We start from the raw sequence: 19,614 nt of genomic DNA, 5'->3' as shown, positions 1-19,614 counted from the left end.
CCACGGAGCGCGAAAGTGTTAATAAGTACATATGTGGTATATGCAAAGTTATATTTTGTTTTTAAGGTACAAACTCTTCCTATAGATTCGCTAAACACCAGTTTTCATAGGAATTTCTTTTTCAGTTTTATTAAACAATAGAGATTGTATACAATATTTGACAATATCCTGAGTTACTTTACAATTCATTTAAATATTTTGGTTTTGTTTTATTATTTTTATAAGACTGTAATATCAATATAGGTATAGGTTAAGTAATAATTGCAATTAAGAAACAATAAGATGCTTATCTTAATTTACATACTAAGAAGGTTAGGTTAGGTCGGTGTTTTCTATTTAGCTTTTCAAGGTAAACTAAAATATTCACAATAAATTAGTATGTCACATATGCACTTATTGATAAGCCAATATTGACTATAAGCAAATGCAAGAACGGGTTGTTCTCCTACATCGCTCAGTGTATTCAAGGAAGCCTCGCCACTGGGTTGGGGCTTCATGACCAGCACTCAGGGTCATGAGTCGAGTCAATTCCTTTGGGCACATAGTATGGTGCACGAGTTTGGGGCTGTGTGATATGCCCTGAGGAGCCTTCAGCTTCTTCCGGCTTCCATGCTCCACCTCCACCCCGACTGTTTTCTGGTGGTTCATTGCCTAAATTGAGGGGTCACTTCAGTCATTTGCCCTGTGGAGCTGCACACTTCAAGTACCTTGGTTCCTGGATTCCCAGGGTTTGGTTCTCTGTGCATTGTGGGTGTGTCCAACATTCTCACAGATGGATTATATTGGTTGTCCTATCTCCACAGAGTGACTGAATGATACATCATTCAAAATGGTCTGCAAGACTTTCGGTCTTCCGGTCGGTCGGCCGAGCGGACAGCACGCTGGACTTGTGATCCTGTGGTCCTGGGTTCGATCCCAGGCGCCGGCGAGAAACAATGGGCAGAGTTTCTTTCACCCTATGCCCCTGTTACCTAGCAGTAAAATAGGTACCTGGGTGTTAGTCAGCTGTCACGGGCTGCTTCCTGGGGGTGGAGGCCTGGTCGAGGACCGGGCCGCGGGGACACTAAAGCCCCGAAATCATCTCAAGATAACCTCAAGAAGATTCCCCAGATGGACATCTTTGTTTTGATGTTGAACTAGTGCCTCCCATCCTGCATGGTTCAGTAAGTCCTTTCTGGGCTGCAGTAATTCTTGGGAGCAGGGGAGAAGGGTGGGGTGATCCTTCTAACCCCTTGATTTCCAGGGCTTAGAGGCCCTGGAAACCTAAGGACCTAGTAGCATCATATACCCTATCAGAATATGATGGCTTCAGTCACATGGGGTTCTGGATTTCCCCCCCTTCCAGGAAGGAGAAGTGAAAAGGGGAAAAGGGAGCCAATAGGGTAAGAGTCCAAGCAGAATCTATAGAATGGGCCAACAGGTCTGTTAACATGCGAGGCAAGCCAAACAAAATGCCTCCTTCGAGTACACATGCCTGTACTCTAAGGAAACCAGGTCCACCAACCTTCCCCCCACCCAAAAAAAAGGGGGCTGTGTTCCACAGGAAGAACTGAAGCAAATCTACACAGACCACTGATGACCTAGTATACCTGGAGCATACCTGGAATGGGTTTCAGGAGTTCTTCTACTTCCAGTTCTTCTAGCCCAGCACTTCCAGGCTGGGCTCGGGGAGCCGTTTCCGTCTTCCCGGCAGTGCGGGAGGACGGCAACCACCGGAAATACTAGTACGATGACTCCGAGGTAGCAAATGGGACCCAGAATCAAACCCAAGGAAAAAGTAGCCAAACAATCCAACTCATATACAGTGGGAGAATACAAAAAACTTATCTCCCTGTAGCAGAAGACCCTCAGCATGAGGCACTACAGTTCACAAAGGATTCAAAAGTATCCACGGGCACTCCTCAGGCTCCCCCTCAAACCCGGAAGCCTGCCATGAAGGCTTCAGGGCACAGTTGAAGTCCTCCCCAAACACCTGAGATGCAAAGGTGTCCTCACAAGGAGAAGGCTCAGAGTGGAAGGGGGGGGGGTGGTGAAGACGAATGCCCCAAAACCCAGTGGCACCAGAAAGCGTAATTGCCTTTGCCGTCAGTGTGGATGGAAAACACCTTCAGAGAAGGCAGAGCTATACACCAAGGTAGACTGTCTGACTTAACTTTGAAATCCTCACACTTCAGAGATGGAACCATGGGAAGGGGGGAGGTCTGTTGATCAGAAATAGGATGAACCACACCTGCAGGAGAAGGAAGAAGAGGGGTGAAACACCACAGGGGCCATCTCCAGGGCATCCAACTGATCAATAGGTTGCTAGCACTTAGTTCAAACAAACCTAGTAGCTCACAAAGTGACAGCCACCTATAAAGCTTCCAACTAGGAATCTTTAAGCGCAGAGATCCAGTGACAACACACCTTACAGGACTCAGGTTTGCAGGTGTCACTGACCCAGCAGGCATTATGGTGGGGGGGGGGGGGGGGCAGAAAGAATGATCATCATCATCTGGTAGCTAAGACAACAAGCACCCATCAAACTCAGTGAGAGTAGGCCTGATTGGCCAATCTGTATCAGACCCCTTGCGAGAGACCCCACAGAGGATTACCAGGGCCTGAAGGTGGCTAACCAAGCAGAAACCTCAGACACTATGACCAGTACAGGCAAAACAATAGGGCAACGAGTAGCGACTGAGGAATGCCATATAAAGAACATGCACCCAGAGGTGCTGCAGCCAAAGGACCAAATAGAGGAATCCAAGATCTGTAATTAGCCCAAGGCAAGGCTCTCCACCTCGTTGGCCAGATTGCTCAGGGGTGAACTCCTGAAATACCAGAAAATGTAACACCATGCAAGGTCAACATTAGCGAGCACTCTGGGATGAAAACTCTGAGCACTTTCGCCCTGAACTGCAAGTAAAGCCAAGCCCTCAAAACAAACCGAATCATAAACACATACGTGAAACCAATACCAAAATACAGAAACAATACACAAAGCAAGTGGCCCCCACAGGACAACAGAGTCCATGGATGGCTGACACTTAAATTGAGGCAGTGGGGCCCTGCTCACAACTACAGTACATGTAATGGACTGGAACGCTATCAGCCACTCTTCGCACTCCTTCGTCAGCAACAGAACCGAGATGGGAACTTGGCTGAGGGCTGGGGGCCAGACCGCCTGGTGGTGGTAATTGGAACTAACAAGTTTCAAGGACGCTTGAGTGAATCCCTTGTTCTGTACAAATTGTTTGCAGAGTTGTTTGATTGCTTCAAGGCTTTATGTGAATCCTTCAGTTGTCTGTAAAGCTTCAATAGCCTTCTGGAGGCTTTTTCCGGTGGGGGTAGCAGATTGTCACCTGCTCCCTGCGCCTCTATGAGGGGATGTCTCCAGTAGGCCACACAAAACTTCCTCAACTGATGTATATTTTAGCATTAAACAATCTCAGCAAGACAGCTTAAGGTCTGTGTAATCTCAGCAAGATAGCTTAAGGCCCGAATAATCTCAGCACAATAGCTTAAGAGAGCCACTGGGAGCACTCTCTTGCACAATTCTGTGACCTCATGACACTGGCAAGGTAACTATAATTGAGGTTAATAAAAAATAAAGCATATAAAAACAATCACAAAAAATCTTACAGGATTCCAGTCTTGAAGATCATGAAATGAGCCGGGCTTACTGCAGAGCTTCTTGTACATTACTGGTGGGAAGTGGACGTCAAGAATCACATTGTTGTAAATGGCAAGTCCAAGCACAATACCGACAAGAGTGAACTGTGCGTCGCTCTCAAAGCAGTTTGGGTTGAACCAGAAGGTCTGAGTTTCGTTATTGAGACAAAACATGGCTGCAACATTAAAAGAACATATTAAAGCTTTCTTTATTATACATTTTTTTACTGTAATTGATGACATATGAATTAGCAACACAGAGGTGATCGAGGAGCAAAGCATCCCAGTTCTAGCTAGCCAGACCTCACCCTTCCCATACCCCACTCTTAAGTCTTGAAGAATTTGCAAAATAATTGGCACTTGTGAGTACTGAATATGCAAGAGTTTGTATTTTATGGATCAAACCACACCTGATACACTCCCTTCTTGCCATTTAATCTTGCACTGGCATGTGAGCGACAAATTCATGGGACATGTGAATAAGTGAAGGGCAAAATTGCAAAATAAGCAATGCTTTTTATACAAAGAAGTTACAAATCAAATCAGACTACCAATGAAATTTGACAACATAGGTTATTTTACCTAACTTATTGAGAACAACTTATTGTTTTTATAAGCCTTCAGTAGCTTCTCAAGCTTAGGTGCAGGTATTGCTAAAGCTTAGGAAATCACACAAAGCCTTTGAGACCACCCTAACCAACCTATTATGGATAGCCAAAACCAGAATCTGGCTCTCTCTTCAAGATGATGGGTGCCTCAGGGTCAGACATTCCACTGAAAACAAGGTAAAATGCACATTTTAGTGCTTAGTGATTTTTAGTGATTAGCACACCAAAACAACTAACTGGTTGAAGAAATATTAGCAACCTTGAGATAAACTCGGCAAATGATCATTGGTACAGTTTACCTATCTTAACCGTGATGCACCCAACTGTCACTAGATAAAGGCCACGTCACACGCAACCTGACCGCCTCATTCATCCCCGCAACACGACCGCCTCATTCATCCCCGCAACACGACCACCTCATTCATCCCCGCAACACGACCGCCTCATTCATCCCCACAACACGACCGCCTCATTCATCCCCTCAACACGACCGCCTCATTCATCCCCGCAACACGACCGCCTCATTCATCCCCGCAACACGACCGCCTCATTCATCCCCGCAACACCCGCCTCATTCATCCCCGCAACACGACCGCCTCATTCATCCCCGCAACACGACCACCTCATTCGTCCCCGCAACACGACCACCTCATTCATCCCCACAACACGACCGCCTCATTCATCCCCGCAACACGACCGCCTCATTCATCCCCGCAACACGACCGCCTCATTCATCCCCGCAACACGACCGCCTCATTCATCCCCGCAACACGACCGCCTCATTCATCCCCACAACACGACCGCCTCATTCATCCCCTCAACACGACCGCCTCATTCATCCCCGCAACACGACCGCCTCATTCATCCCCGCAACACGACCGCCTCATTCATCCCCGCAACACCCGCCTCATTCATCCCCGCAACACGACCGCCTCATTCATCCCCGCAACACGACCACCTCATTCGTCCCCGCAACACGACCACCTCATTCATCCCCACAACACGACCGCCTCATTCATCCCCTCAACACGACCGCCTCATTCATCCCCGCAACACGACCGCCTCATTCATCCCCGCAACACGACCGCCTCATTCATCCCCGCAACACCCGCCTCATTCATCCCCGCAACACGACCGCCTCATTCATCCCCGCAACACGACCACCTCATTCGTCCCCGCAACACGACCACCTCATTCATCCCCGCAACACGACCACCTCATTCGTCCCCGCAACACGACCACCTCATTCGTCCCCGCAACACGACCACCTCATTCGTCCCCGCAACACGACCACCTCATTCGTCCCCACAACACGACCGCCTCATTCGTCCCCGCAACACGACCGCCTCATTCGTGCCCACAACACGACCGCCTCATTCGTCCCCGCAACACGACCGCCTCATTCATCCCCGCAACACGACCGCCTCATTCGTCACCCTCCAAAACCTTCACAAGGATGATGAAAACAGGCCAGGAAAAGGGAACTACAAAGATGCCCAACAGATATGGGCCTTTCTTTACATTTTACTTTGTATGATCTAATATCTTGGAGACATAATAGGATCTTATTGGAGTAAATACCCAAATTCAACAACTCTGAAAATATAATTAGTTATAATAATATGACATGAATGTAATGAAGCATCCTTTTCTAGTAGGTTCCCAAATGCTTACTGCACAGACAGCTGGGTGGTGATGGTTATGACATTATGCTCGTTTGCTCGTTTGCTCGTTTGGGGAGTTCTATCCAACAGTTCGGCTTTCAGTAGCAATTTTGTAACCAGATAGGGTTTGTTTTGGTGCGCCTACCTTTCTGGGTGCCTGACCTGATCGATGGCAGACATAGAATGCTTTCAACCACACGGGAGTTTCTACAGGCCATAGCTGCTCATGCCTCTCTTGAGGGGGGCCAGGTTGAATCGCTTGACTGATGCCAGGGTATAATACAGTCGTATCAGCCCAGATAGCTCCGAGGAGCCGATAGGGCTCCCCCAGAAAAATGTACGTCATATACTTTGATCGTGATAGAGCGAGGAAGTCTGGCAATGAGCAGGTGTTAACAGTGCAGTTGCTTGCCATGGTCTGACCCCAGCCCCACCATGGGATGGCAGGTGCCACAAAGATACTTTTACCTATTTATTTCAATGTCTGTTTTCTGTTGTTGTTGTTTTTGCAGCATTATTAGTCAATATAAAGTAAATTGATAAACTTGTATAATCAAATGGATGGAACATCGCCATACTCAAAATATGATGCGTATATTAGTGACAATCATCATAGTCTTAGAACAATACAACAGTGTTTCCATGTGGAGCCCCATGGACTCCCTAAAGTTATCCGAACTGATATGTACTACAGTGGCACCTCGACTTACCATTACCCCGACTTACGATAATTTCGAGTTACGATATAAATTTGATCGGAAAATGCGACTCGACTTACGATAGTGTCGTAACCATAAAACGATATTTGTCGATACATGTTTGAGTCGACCAAGCGCATAGTTCCCGGCAGCGTGGGCTGACCTGCCTCAGTTTACTAGAGCCGCCCGCTTAGTGACGATCATGCTTATAAGAAATTCTATTTGTTTGGTGAATTTTTGCTTTCTGGACATGAAACTATTATATATCACGCCATGGGTCCCAAGAAAGTCAGCGGTATGGTTCAACATATGAAAACACATATGAAGATGACCATAGAGGCAGTACAGAATATCCCTTCCTCAAAAACTAAGAAAATGTGTGCAGCATGGGAAGAACTATAAACTTTTGCCAAAACGACTCGCCCAAATCAAGCTGTAGTAGTCCGTTGCCTTAACCTTTTCAATGACACTTTGATGCATCACTACAGACAAATGTTAAAACGAAGGGAAAAACAAGTGTCGTTAGACAAATTTTTTAGTGAGACAAACAAGCAGTGAACCACAGCCAGGTCCTAGTGGTATGCAGGCAAAACATAGGAGTGTACCCCAGAGAAGTCCTCACTGCCTGATGTTATAATGGAAGGGGACTCCCCTTCCAAACAGTAACACCTCTCCTCCTTCCCCCCCTCCTCACCATCTTCCATACGCCAACAGGAGTCATCAGTAAAGTACTGTAATAACTTGTACATACTTTTGTAGTGAAGATTTGGGTAAATTGGGCATCAAATTTACTTTGAACTTAATTTTTTGGGGAGTCAGGAATGGATTAATTAATTTCCCTTTATTTCTTATGGGAAAAATCGTTTCAACTTACGATATATCGACTTACGATACGTCTCTGGGAACAGATTACCATCGTAAATCGAGGCCCCCACTGTATATTTATTTGGGATCATCAGTCAAGTTATTATGCCTACCGGGAACCACGAGCCAGAACCTGGGTCCCTCAGAGAGGCACAGGGAGCAATGGCCTTGAGCACTTTACATATAAAGTATGTCATGTCATAATTAACATTGACCGGGGAAGGACCCAGAAAGATTATGTGAATCAAAACAGATCACTGTTTGGTTAACTGCAATCTACATCCTAAAAGATAAAAAAAAACTCCCCCTAGAATGAAACCGAACAAACAACACTTCATGCAACTAGGACTCCCACACGATAGTGCTCTGGAGCCAGCCGCCCACCACTTCAGTTTTTGAACAGATGTGCTGGTAGTCACATCGGTCACCTCTGGCCTCAAATTCCTGTTTTGGGTTTTGCCCTGTGTTATAATGGAATACCAGCAGTGTGTGTGGTGTGTAGTGGTGGCCAGATGCCAGGTGATAGAGCCCAATAGGCTCAGGAACCTGTACACCAGTTGATTGACAGATGAGAGGTGGGACCAAAGAGTTCAAGCTCAACCCCCTACAAGCACAACTCAATTAGGCACCGAGTCACAAAAACATGGCTGAACATATAATGACCAAACCACACACCAGAAGATGAAGAAACGATGACATTTTAGTCTGTCCTTGACCATTATTAAGTCGTATCACATACGACTTGATAATGATCCAGGACGGACAGAAATGTTATCCTTCCTTCATCTTCTGGTGTGTGGTTTGGTCATCATAGGTAAGTACCGCACACCCTACAAAGGTACATGACTAAAACACATACAAATTAGAGCCAAGCACGGCATGCACACTAGCACACAGCTAACAACAGGTCATGCAACAAGGAAAACAAGTCCCATTCATTAAATGGAAGCAAGGCAACTTGAGAAGAGCCGACTAATAGTGGAGGAACCAGAACGCTTTATAAGATACCTATGGAGGAGCAGGGGGTAAGACAAACCAGCAACCACAAAAGACAACCCTACCCACAGCCAGAACAAAATGAAAGCCAAGGAACATACAAGAGTGGGCGGCATGAAACAATCACAAGGAAAAAGAAAGCAATGACCCCAATCAGTTGTTTCATTTGCCCAGGGCAAATTTTTCACTTTCAAACAGTCACTTTTGTTAAGCTTAACATATCTGATGGGTTTTTGACAGTTTTGGGTAAATCTCTGATCTCCAAGCTCCTCCTCACCTTGTAGAAGCAAATTCTCGTCTTGGCTCCTGGAAGGTCAGTGTGGGTCTTGGAAACCTGTTGTGATTCTGAAGGCTTTGCTATACCAACACTTAAGCTCATTCTCAGAAACTTTAATTAATTCATATTACAATGATATATTTTGGTTTAATTTTCCACCTACCATAGTCGGGGTTGAATATCTGCTCCACAATGAGCTGGAAGAACTCCTTACTGACACCACCTTCATCAATTCCTTGCTCCCCCTCAAATTCTACCACCATCTGCTTTTTGAGATCACCAGGATTCTCTAATGCCACCATCTCCAGCTGTTCATAAAGGCAAAAATTATAATTACTTTTTGGGTCTTCATAATGTTTTTAATTTCTTTCAGTCTCAAACTCAGGTCAAAAGCTACATCAATATCATAACTTAATAAAAATTTACAAATGTGTACTTAATGTAAACATTGTTCCACTTACCATTTATATTTAAACGTATAAGAGAATAATTCCACCTATTAACCCAAAGAGAGCGGTTACTGCCATATATTGATTTATGTGGTAATGAGGTTACCGTCATATGATGATTTAAACAGTTATCGTCTGGTTTTACATGTATGATGCAAATATGCATATAATATAACTATGCAAATATAATGAAGTTTACCTAGGCCCATTAAAAAACCAGCGTTGAATGTAATGAAACACCATTTTCTAGGCGAGTCCCGGAGGCAACGACCGGGCCGCGGGGACACTAAGCCCCGGAAGCACCTCAAGGTAGCCTCAAGGTAGGTAGGCTCCCTGAAGCTATCTGAACTAATATATGCTATATTAGTTAGGGGTCATCAGACACAGGAGTCCTTATGCCTACTGGGGACCCTCAGAGAGGCACAGAGAGCAATAGCCAGTGAGCACTTTACATATAGAGTATGTTATAATTGCCATCAACCAGGGAAGGACCCAGAAAGGTAGGCAAATAACAGACCACTGTCTGGTTAACCTGTGCAATCTACACCCTAAAAGATCAATATAACTCCCCCTAGAAAGAAAACCAACAAGCAACACTTCATGCAACTAGCACTCCTGCTCTATAACATGGGGAGGGGGAAGCCGGCTCTCAGAATCAGGCAGCCCACCACTCCGTTTCTTGAACGATGAAAACCACCGTCCGGAGGGAGGGAGATGATTGATGAAGATTAAGCCATCCAAGAGGTGGCACGGGCATGAATACCCCATAAGGAGGGAGGATGTCGGGGGCCTCTGGGGCTTACCCAGAAAATGGCGCTTCATTACATTCAATGCTGGTTTTCTGCCGGCTCCCTGAAGGAAACTGCCCAAAAATAAGTAAAAGGAGGGATTTACTTACTTAAGGAGACTGACAGCTGAGCGGACAGTGCTTCGGATTCATAGTACCGAGGTTCCGGGTCCAATCCCCAGTGGAGGCGGAAACAAAAATGGGCAGAGTTTCTTTCACCCTGATGCCCCTGTACACCTAGCAGTAAATAGGTACCTGGGAGTTAAGACTCCCATGGCGCTAAAAATAAGCGCCTTTAGAATGCGCACAATTTGATACCAAAATGAAAGATGTAACACGAAACTTGACGTCAGAACACTTGAAAGATTATAAATACGTTTTTGGGTCTAAATTTTAAATTTTAAAATATTTGTTAAAATTCTATTTATTGTGCTATTATTATGGGACTAGTTTTAAAATGTGCACGTTTATATTGCGAACAATTTGATACCAAAATGAGCGATGTAAGATGAAAATTGATGTTATCAAACTGAACGAGTATACACATTAGGTTGTGGTGTGCAAATTGGTGCTCGTTCACGGGTAACTTTAGGCTTTGCTGTGGGGAGTCTCGCCAGGCTTTTGGACATTATATGTATATACATCTGCAGGGAATTTAATTGCGAATACAATGATACCAAAACGAACGACGTAGCACAAGAATTAAGGTGAGAAAACTGAAATGAGTATACACATTTAGGCGTCGCCACACATTTGCCTGCACCATTAGCCCCATGACGTCAAAGTCTGCGGTGCGCGCGTGGAACGGGCGATAGTGTTAAGACAGCTGCTATGGGCTGGTTTTTTGTTACACATCCTGGGGATGTGTAACAAAAAAATCGCAACCGGGCCGCAGGGACGCTAAGCCCTGAAATCATCTCAAGATACCCGGGAGGCGGCAGGACTGCTGGTCAAAAGATGGGGGAGAGACAGACGGCCGTGACAGGTGCCCCAAAGTCACACACGGCCAGGAGGGAACCGGAATGTTTAAGATATGCCTGATGGTCAGAACTCTGACCTCCAACCCCTCCCCACCCCCTCCCAACCCCCGTCTGAATGTCGAATGTTGACCTAAGACATGTTGCTAGAAAATGCTGCGAGAGCAGCATACATCCTATCATCATGGGCACGAGGATAGACCACAGGCTGGCTAGACTTCATGACACTATGGAAAACCTGAGACACACGAGCCCTGGAATAGGGAACCAAGGAAACCGGATCCACCCAGATAGTGTCCACCGGCACAGAACCAGTGGCCTGCAGGAAGCAGCGCAAAGCCACCACCATAGAACACGTGACACACCCCAGCCTAACCAACAAAGCATCCACAACCAACGGACCCCAACGGGAGCTGGTCGGCCGAGCGGACAGCACGCTGGACTTGTGATCCTGTGGTCCTGGGTTCGATCCCAGGCGCCGGCGAGAAACAATGGGCAGAGTTTCTTTCACCCTATGCCCCTGTTACCTAACAGTAAAATAGGTACCTGGGTGTTAGTCAGCTGTCACGGGCTGCTTCCTGGGGGTGGAGGCCTGGTCGAGGACTGGGCCGCGGGGACACTAAAAAGTCCCGAAATCATCTCAAGATAACCTCAAGATAACCCTCAGGAAGCCAGCATTCTATGCCAGAAAAGAAGAAGGCAGCAAACGAACAAAACATCCACCAGGCCCAAACAAACAAAACCCCGCTAGAGTCAAAGGAGAGTATGAAGCTCCCTAACCCAACCCCCAGAGGTGAAGGACAACAAAAACAAGGCCTTCTAAAAAAGCAATCCCGAACTGAAGGGGCCAAAACAACGCGAGAAGAAAGAAAAGAATGCAGTCCAAACACCAAGAAGGCTCAAGCAGCGCATGAGCAGGCCGGAGGCGAGAAAACGCACTAGAAAGCTAACGGAAGTAACATTCATGTCTCATGCAAGCAGCAGTGGTTCCACCAATGCTGCACAATACGAAGCGACAGTAATAGGCAAGAAATGCCGATTCATAAAAAGCCAAGAGAGAAAGAACAAAACAACCTGGTCCCAAAACGACGAAAACTAATGAACAGAAAAAAAGACAGAAAGACAATCAAGAAACTTGACTGTCGCTGAGAAGACCACAAGCGGGACACCATCAAAGAAGTTACCTGATCACCATACAAATGGTGATACACACGCATCAGAAAAATCAGACCGCCCGGGTTTGTACACCAAGCAAGCAGTGCCTGAAGCCAAGGTTGAAGACAAGGAGTCAACCGCCCACTCCATGGAAAGGGGGAATGAAGTGTGGAAAGAGGACGTCTACCAGGACGATGGACACACCAGGAATGTGAACGGCACAGAGAGCTAAACCTCGAGAACTCAGCAGAAGAGCTTCCTGAAGCGACCAGCCCCAAAGCCACAGACCGAAGAGACCAACCAGTTGAGACAATGAACCACAGGGAGCAGTCCGCATGGGGCCGGATCACCGAGCCCCGAGGAAGCAGGATATGCCACACAACCGCAAACACTCGCATCGTGCTGTGAGCTCTAAGGAAGGACAGTGCCCAACTGTGGGGTTTTCTATTTTGCTTTCCTGACTGCAATGCGTACGTCGCCAATGTGCATGTGGCAGATGCTTCACGAAACTGTCGGAATCAGCAGAGAAAATACGAGAGCAACCGTACAGGGCCTGGGAGCAAAGTCGAGTTAGAGTCCTTGAGGGTTTCTTCTCAGACTAGCCTCACCTGGTCCTGCTCCACATTGATCGTTGGAATCTCCTCAATGATTTAACACTTTAAGGACTCCTAGGGTCCTCATCACATTTATAGTTTAGTGAATAATAGGCAACTCGGTGTTGAAGACACCTGGAGCTGAAGGCTGGAGTAAATAGTTGGCAGTATTCAGAAGTGGTTCAACGGACACACCGCGTAAAGCTTAACAGTAGTTTATTTACTAACTTAACCACTACAGTAATACAAAGGGTGCTTGATTTACTTTAGATTGACGTCAGAAAGGCTATGGTTGCATTAGCGAGACTCTTAACGTCTGGTTAATCGATTTGGATCCACTCGTGGAGAACCACCTAACTTAACACAATTGACAGCCAATCATTAACATGGCAAACCTAACAGCCGGTGTGCAAAGGGATCACAAGAGTTCCAACTGGATACTCGGGTAATGATGATGCGCAATAAATTACAATGGCACTGTCAATAGGACAGGCAATAACATGCACAATAATAATATCACACAATACTAAATGTGTGGTGTATGTTATTGTCTGCATTCACCATACTAGCTCAGTGGTTCTCTATGGTGAACACAAATGTAGATACTTATATATAATGTGTGTATTAGTGTAATAACAGCAAAAGTATTATGCTGGGAGGAGCCATATGGGTGACGGAGGTGACGTCATCTGCATGATTTATCTAGCTGTTTAGAGGGTGGCCACTATGCTCTTTGGGCACTCTACAAGCTTAGGTGTACAGTTATGGTGCATACAACATGTAGATACTTATACATATGTGTATATAGGGTAATAACACTGCAAACAGTATTGTTGGGGGAGAAAGTTTAGTGCGTGTGACCTTGAATGAGTGAGGGAGCCGCCAGTTGACTGTGTGTATAGTGACAACTCTTAGTGCCTGAACTAACTATATCAGCTTAGCTGTACAATTGTGGTGAACAAAATATATACATACAGTACTTATATATAACGTCTGTATATAGTGTAATAACACCACAAATGGTATTGTTGGGGGAGAAAGTTTAGTGCATGTGACCTTGAATGAGTGAGGGAGCCACCAGCTGACTGTGTGTGTAGCGATGACTCTTCGTGCCTGAACTAACTATATCAGCTTAGTTGTACAGTTGTTGTGAACAAGACCTGTTGATTCTTATATGTAACGTCTGTATATTTTGAATAAAACATAAAACAGGATGGTGGGAGGAAAAAGTGGGCAAGTGAGGCGTTGTTGAGAGAGTGGCAGCGAGTGGCTGGCTGGTGTGTGGCGGTAACTCCTCCTCGTTGCTTTTCGACTCTCAATACCAACTCAGTGGTTCGTTATGGTGAACAAAACATGCAGATACTTATAAATAACCTGTGTATAGAGTGTAATAGCAGCAAAACTATTTGTTTATCGTTTTATGAACATAATAATTGAATCACTAATATGCACATCATACTTTTGAGTATAGCGATTGTTCACCACTTTTACTATATAAATATATTACAATACACACTACAGGTATTGAATAATATTACTGAAAAAAAAAACTAAGAAAAAATCAATCAGAGACATAGAAATAATTAAGTGATAATATCTTTATGGCAACTCCCACCTGTCAGCGCGGGTGACGCTGACCGGCTCAGACGACCACTCTGTCAACACCCACTTTTTGCCAGACTTCCTCGTTCAATTGCGCCCAAAATATGTCACCTACGATTTTTTTTCCCCATGCTCAGGAAACACATATTAACATTTTAAGACGACGAAATAATTTTTTAGATTTTTTTTTTCTTGCGCACAGGGGTGTAAATAGCAGGATTGTGGTGATAATAAGCACTGTGCATAGTATTGTGGGAGGAGGAATTGTGGTGAGGGAGCGAGTGAGAGAATCGAGGTAGCCTCACTGTGTGGGGCAGCCACTTTTGTTTTGCTCATCATACGAGCTTAGTGGTTCGCTATGGTGAACACATTTGTACATGGGTATATACAATGTGTGTGTATATAGTGTAATAACAGCAACAGGAGTATGTTGGGAGGAGCTATTTTGGTGAGGGAGGTGACGTAATCGTAGCATCGTCTGCTGGCTGCTGTGTGATTTCTCATGCAGTGTATGGTGGCCACTGTAAAGTTTGGACACAATACTGGCTTACTTGCATAGTTCTGGTAAATAAAACATGTAGATAGGTATACATAACATGTGTAGTGTAATACAAACAATAACAGTATGGTGGGAGGAGCAATGTTGGCAAGTAAGATGTTGGAGGAGTGAGGGAGAGACTGGATGTTGGAGGAGTGAGGGTGTGGTAGCTGACACTCGCAGAGTTCTGAGTGTGTTGATGGTGAATGTATATAGTGTGTGATAGTATATAGTGTGTAAATAGACTGTATATATACATAAATTAGCACGATACAATGGAAATATGTGCCGGATATGTGTACACGTGTCATGCACGTAACAGTGTCTTTGGACAATACGGATGTTCTACTGCCATAATGTAGTGTACGTGTTCATTATACATAGGATTAGCACGTAAAAGCAAATAAAATATATTTGGAACTGTGTGCAGAAAACGAACAAAAATATATTCGCGGCAACTCGCCGCATTCTTCTCCTGGCGCCCTACCTGCCCTGGGAGCGTGTGCCACGGGCAACCAGGGAATGATGAAGAAACTTACGCGCAAACTTAGGACCTAATAGCAGCCAAAGTACCTACAATTCCGACCTTCTGCTACTATACCCATATTCAGGAAAGGGTTTTTGACACTTTCAAAACAAAAAAGAATTTTTTCCAGAGCATTTATTTCCTGCGCACTGGGGGGTGTCATATTTGGAGGCCGCGGAGTTAAGGGGTTAAATATGCTTTAAGATATCATCTAGAAGAAAATGGGGACATTGAAACAGTTGATGAACTCAATTTCAAGAGAGGACACTATGGGGAACTTTGAATTTTTTTTTAATGAGTATAATTGGACAGACTTGTTGCTAGGCAGGGAAGTAAATGAGATGTATGTAAAATTTTGCAAAATATACGATGAAGGCACACAAACATTCATACCTAAACAGAGATGCAGGGCCAGAAAACAGGATTGGTTCAACAAAAATTGCGAGAGGCCCAGAGACCAAAAGACACAAAAATGGAATCAACATAGGAAGAGGCCAAACCCCCAAACATACCAGCGATACAAAGATGCAAGAAACAACTATACAGCAGTAAGGAGAGAGGCAGAAAGAAATTTTGAAAAAGGGATTGTGGACAAATGTAAAACAGAACCAGGCCTATTCAACAAATTCATAAAACAAAAAATTGCAAGTAAAGGATAATATCCAGAGGTTGAAAATGAGAAACAGATTTACGGAAAATGAAAAGGAAATGTGTGAAACATTAAACGAAAAATTCCAAAATATGTTTGTACAAAATGAAATCTTCAGAGAACCAGACACAATAAGAATTCCAAAGAACAGAGCACATAGTGGTGTCTAGAGACGAAGTGGAAAAAATGCTCAAGGAGCTAAGTAAGAACAAAGCAGTTGGCCCAGACGGAGTTTCACCATGGGTTCTGAGAGAATGTGCACCTGAGCTCAGCATTCCACTTCACCTGATTTTTCAGGCATCCCTGTGGACAGGAGTCATAGCAGACACGTGGAAAAAGGCCAACATAGTTCCAATCTACAAAAGTGGTGACAGGGAAGACCCCCTCAATTATAGACCTGTATCATTGAAAAGTGTAATAGTCAAAATATTGGAAAAAATAATTAAGATTAAATGGATAGAACACCTGGAGACAAATGATATAATATCAGACCATCAGTATGGTTTCCGATCTGGAAGATCCTGTGTAATAAATTTGCTCAGTTTCTATGATTGAGCCACAGAGATTTTACAGGAAAGAGATGGTTGGGTTGACTGCATCTGTCTGGACCTAAAAAAGGCTTTCGACAGAGTTCCACATGAAAGGTTGTTCTGGAAACTGGAAAACATTGGAGGGGTGACAGGTAAGCTGCTAACATGGATAAAAAACGTTCCGATAGAAAAATGAGGGGCAGTAATGAGAGGAAATGAATCGGACTGGAGAAATGTCACAAGTGGAGTACCACAGGGTTCAGTTCTTGCACCAGTAATGTTCATTGTCTATATAAATGATCTACCAGATGGAATACAGAATTATATGAACATGTTTGCTGATGATGCTAAGATAATAGGAAAGGTAAGTAACTTAAATGATTGTCATACCCTTCAAGAAGACCTGGACAGAATAAGTATATGGAGCATCACTTGGCAAATGGAATTTTATGTAAATAAATGCTATGTTATGGAATGTGGAATAGGAGAACATAGACCCCACACAATCTATAAATAATGTGAGGAATCTTTAAAGAAGTCTAATAAAGAAAGAGATCTAGGGGTTATCTTGAGGTTATCTCGAGATGATTTCGGGGCTTTAGTGTCCCCGCGGCCCGGTCCTCGACCAGGCCTCCACCCCCAGGAAGCAGCCCGTGACAGCTGACTAACACCCAGGTACCTATTTATTGCTAGGTAACAGGGGCATTCAGGGTGAAAGAAACTTTGCCCATTTGTTTCTGCCTCGTGCGGGAATCGAACCCGCGCCACAGAATTACGAGTCCTGCGCGCTATCCACCAGGCTACGAGGCCCCTTACCGAGGGGTAGTTCTAGATAGAAAACAATCACCTGAGGATCACATTAAGAACATTGTGCAAGGAGCCTATGCTACACTTTCTAACTTCAGAATTGCTTTTAAATACATGAATGGAGAAATACTAAAGAAAGTGTTTACAACCTTTATTAGACCAAAGCAAGAATATGCAGCGGTTGTGTGGTGCCCATATCTTAAGAAGTACATCAACAAATTGGAGAAGGTGCAAAGACATGCCACTAAATGGCTCCCAGAACTGAAGGGCAAGAGCTACGAGGAGAGGTTAGAGGCATTAAATATGCCAAAACTTGACGACAGAAGAAAAGGGGGTGACATAATCACTACATGCAAAATAGTAACAGGAATTGATAAAATTGATAGGGAAGATTTCCCGAGACCTGGAACTTCAAGAACAAGAGGTCATAGATTTAAATTAACTAAACACAGATGCCGAAGAAATATAAGAAAATTCACTTTCGCAAACAGAGTGGTAGACGGTTGGAACAAGTTAGGGGAGAAGGTGGTGGAGGCCAAGACCGTCAGTAGTTTCAAAGCGTTATATGACAAAGAGTGCTGGGAAGACGGGACACCACGAGCGTAGCTCTCATCCTGTAACTACACTTAGGTAATTACACTTAGGTAATTACCATATTTTTAGTACAGTATAATGATGTTTCACACATTTGATTATAAATTGATCATATAATAAAATATTACTGAATATTGAATATTATTCAACATCACTATTGAATAATATTACTGAAAAAATCAGACATTGAAATAAGTAAAAATATCTTCACGGCATCTCCCAGCCCACGGTGGGGCAACGACACACTGCAGCGAGGAAGTGTTCCGTCAATACCCATAAATTGTCAGACTTCCTCACTCCAACATGGCCAAGTATGTCGCATACAATTTTCTTTCACATGATCAGGGAATGTATTTTAGCAATATTAGAGTAACAAAATTTGTCAATTTTTTTTCCCCACACACCACAGGGTCGTTAACGAATAACACGCCTCAGTCTGTTAAACATCTCTCATGGTTGGGCTTCCACTCTGGGATGTCACCTAGGTATTGGCTCTTCGGATTCAACATGTGCCTCCCCCAAGGTTGATTCTCTAATGTCCCTACTTACCAAGGTAAGTTTTCATCAAGTAAATAAAACCAAGCCATGAACTATGTTTGGGCCTTCAAGAATGAAGCAAGAAAAGGCTGGCAAGCAGGCTTAGAAAACTATCCTCACGTCAAAAGGAATAAAATACATGCTCACAACAAGGAGTGTGAAGTTCTCCAACAGGACATCCAGAAGCAAGGGCGACAAAAAACAAATGGCATTGAATGTAGTGAAATGGAATTTCTGGCCGAGCTCCGGTTGCTCCCAGAAGCTATCTCACTGACATGGCTCTGAACTACTAGATTGCATCAGCTGTAGAGTTCAGTTGTGTCTAATGAGGACGAGTCAAAACCTGGCCCCTTCACAGAGGTACATGGAGCAGGTGACAATCCACCTCATCACTAGGAATGGTATCCAGAAAGTCAGGGAACCAATACACTCTGCTGCCGAATTATAAAGAGAAAAAAAAACAGCGTTGAATGTAATGAGACGCCATTTTCTGGGTGAGATCCGGAGGCTTCCCTGAGCTATCCAGCTGATACGGATATATATAAGTTTTGGGCATCAGTCAATGTACTGTACATGCAGTTCTAGGCCTACTGGGACCACGAACCAGAACCTGGCCCCCTCAGAGAGGTGCGAGGAGCAATGGCCTATAGAGACACCTTATATATAGTTAAGAAGTACTCTATGTCTGCCATCGACCAGGTCGGGCATCCAGAAAGATAGGCGCCCCAAAACACCCCCCATTCTGGTGAAGAAATGCTACCAAATGGCGAACGAGAGGATAGAACTCTCCATGAAGAAAAACGATCAAACGAGCATGACGCCATCTCGTTACCAACGAGCTGCCGTCTGCGCAACCCCATTCCTCCTTGGGAGGGGGAAGGGGGAGCCCCCGACTCCCCGCCAGCTACCCAAGCCTGTCAGTTCTTAGGCTGGATGTCAAAATATGCAAAAAGAATTGCCGACAGGAGGGAGGCAGGGATGCTGGAGAGCCTTCGGGTCTCACCCAGAAAATGGTGTTTCATTACGTTCAACGCTAGTTTTCTGGGAAAGCCCCTTCGGCTCCCCGGAGCTAACTACCCAAAGACAAGGACAAAAGATGGATAACCCGGGAA

At 44.7% G+C, this 19,614-nt stretch overlaps 1 protein-coding gene across 2 annotated transcripts in view; it reads right to left on the bottom strand.

The window, feature by feature from the left end:
- Ube3a (ubiquitin protein ligase E3A) overlaps window positions 1–19,614 on the bottom strand; it is a 69,728-nt gene that overhangs the window by 22,604 nt on the left and 27,510 nt on the right. For both annotated transcript variants that reach the window (XR_011225035.1, XM_045752331.2), the window contains exons 4-5: window positions 8,922–9,066; window positions 3,622–3,827 (exon numbers count right to left, since the gene is read on the bottom strand). Coding sequence is in view for 1 of the 2 variants with exons in the window: in XM_045752331.2 (XP_045608287.1) it covers window positions 3,622–3,827; window positions 8,922–9,066 (351 nt within the window). In the remaining variant the exon portion in view is untranslated. The remainder of the gene's footprint in view (window positions 1–3,621; window positions 3,828–8,921; window positions 9,067–19,614) is intronic.

This window comes from Procambarus clarkii, chromosome 79 (assembly GCF_040958095.1).
Source record: "Procambarus clarkii isolate CNS0578487 chromosome 79, FALCON_Pclarkii_2.0, whole genome shotgun sequence".
In the NCBI taxonomy this organism is placed as follows: Eukaryota; Metazoa; Arthropoda; class Malacostraca; order Decapoda; family Cambaridae; genus Procambarus; species Procambarus clarkii.
The sequence above is the reverse complement of the archived record's forward strand: the minus strand, read 5'-3'. Positions and strand labels throughout refer to the sequence as shown.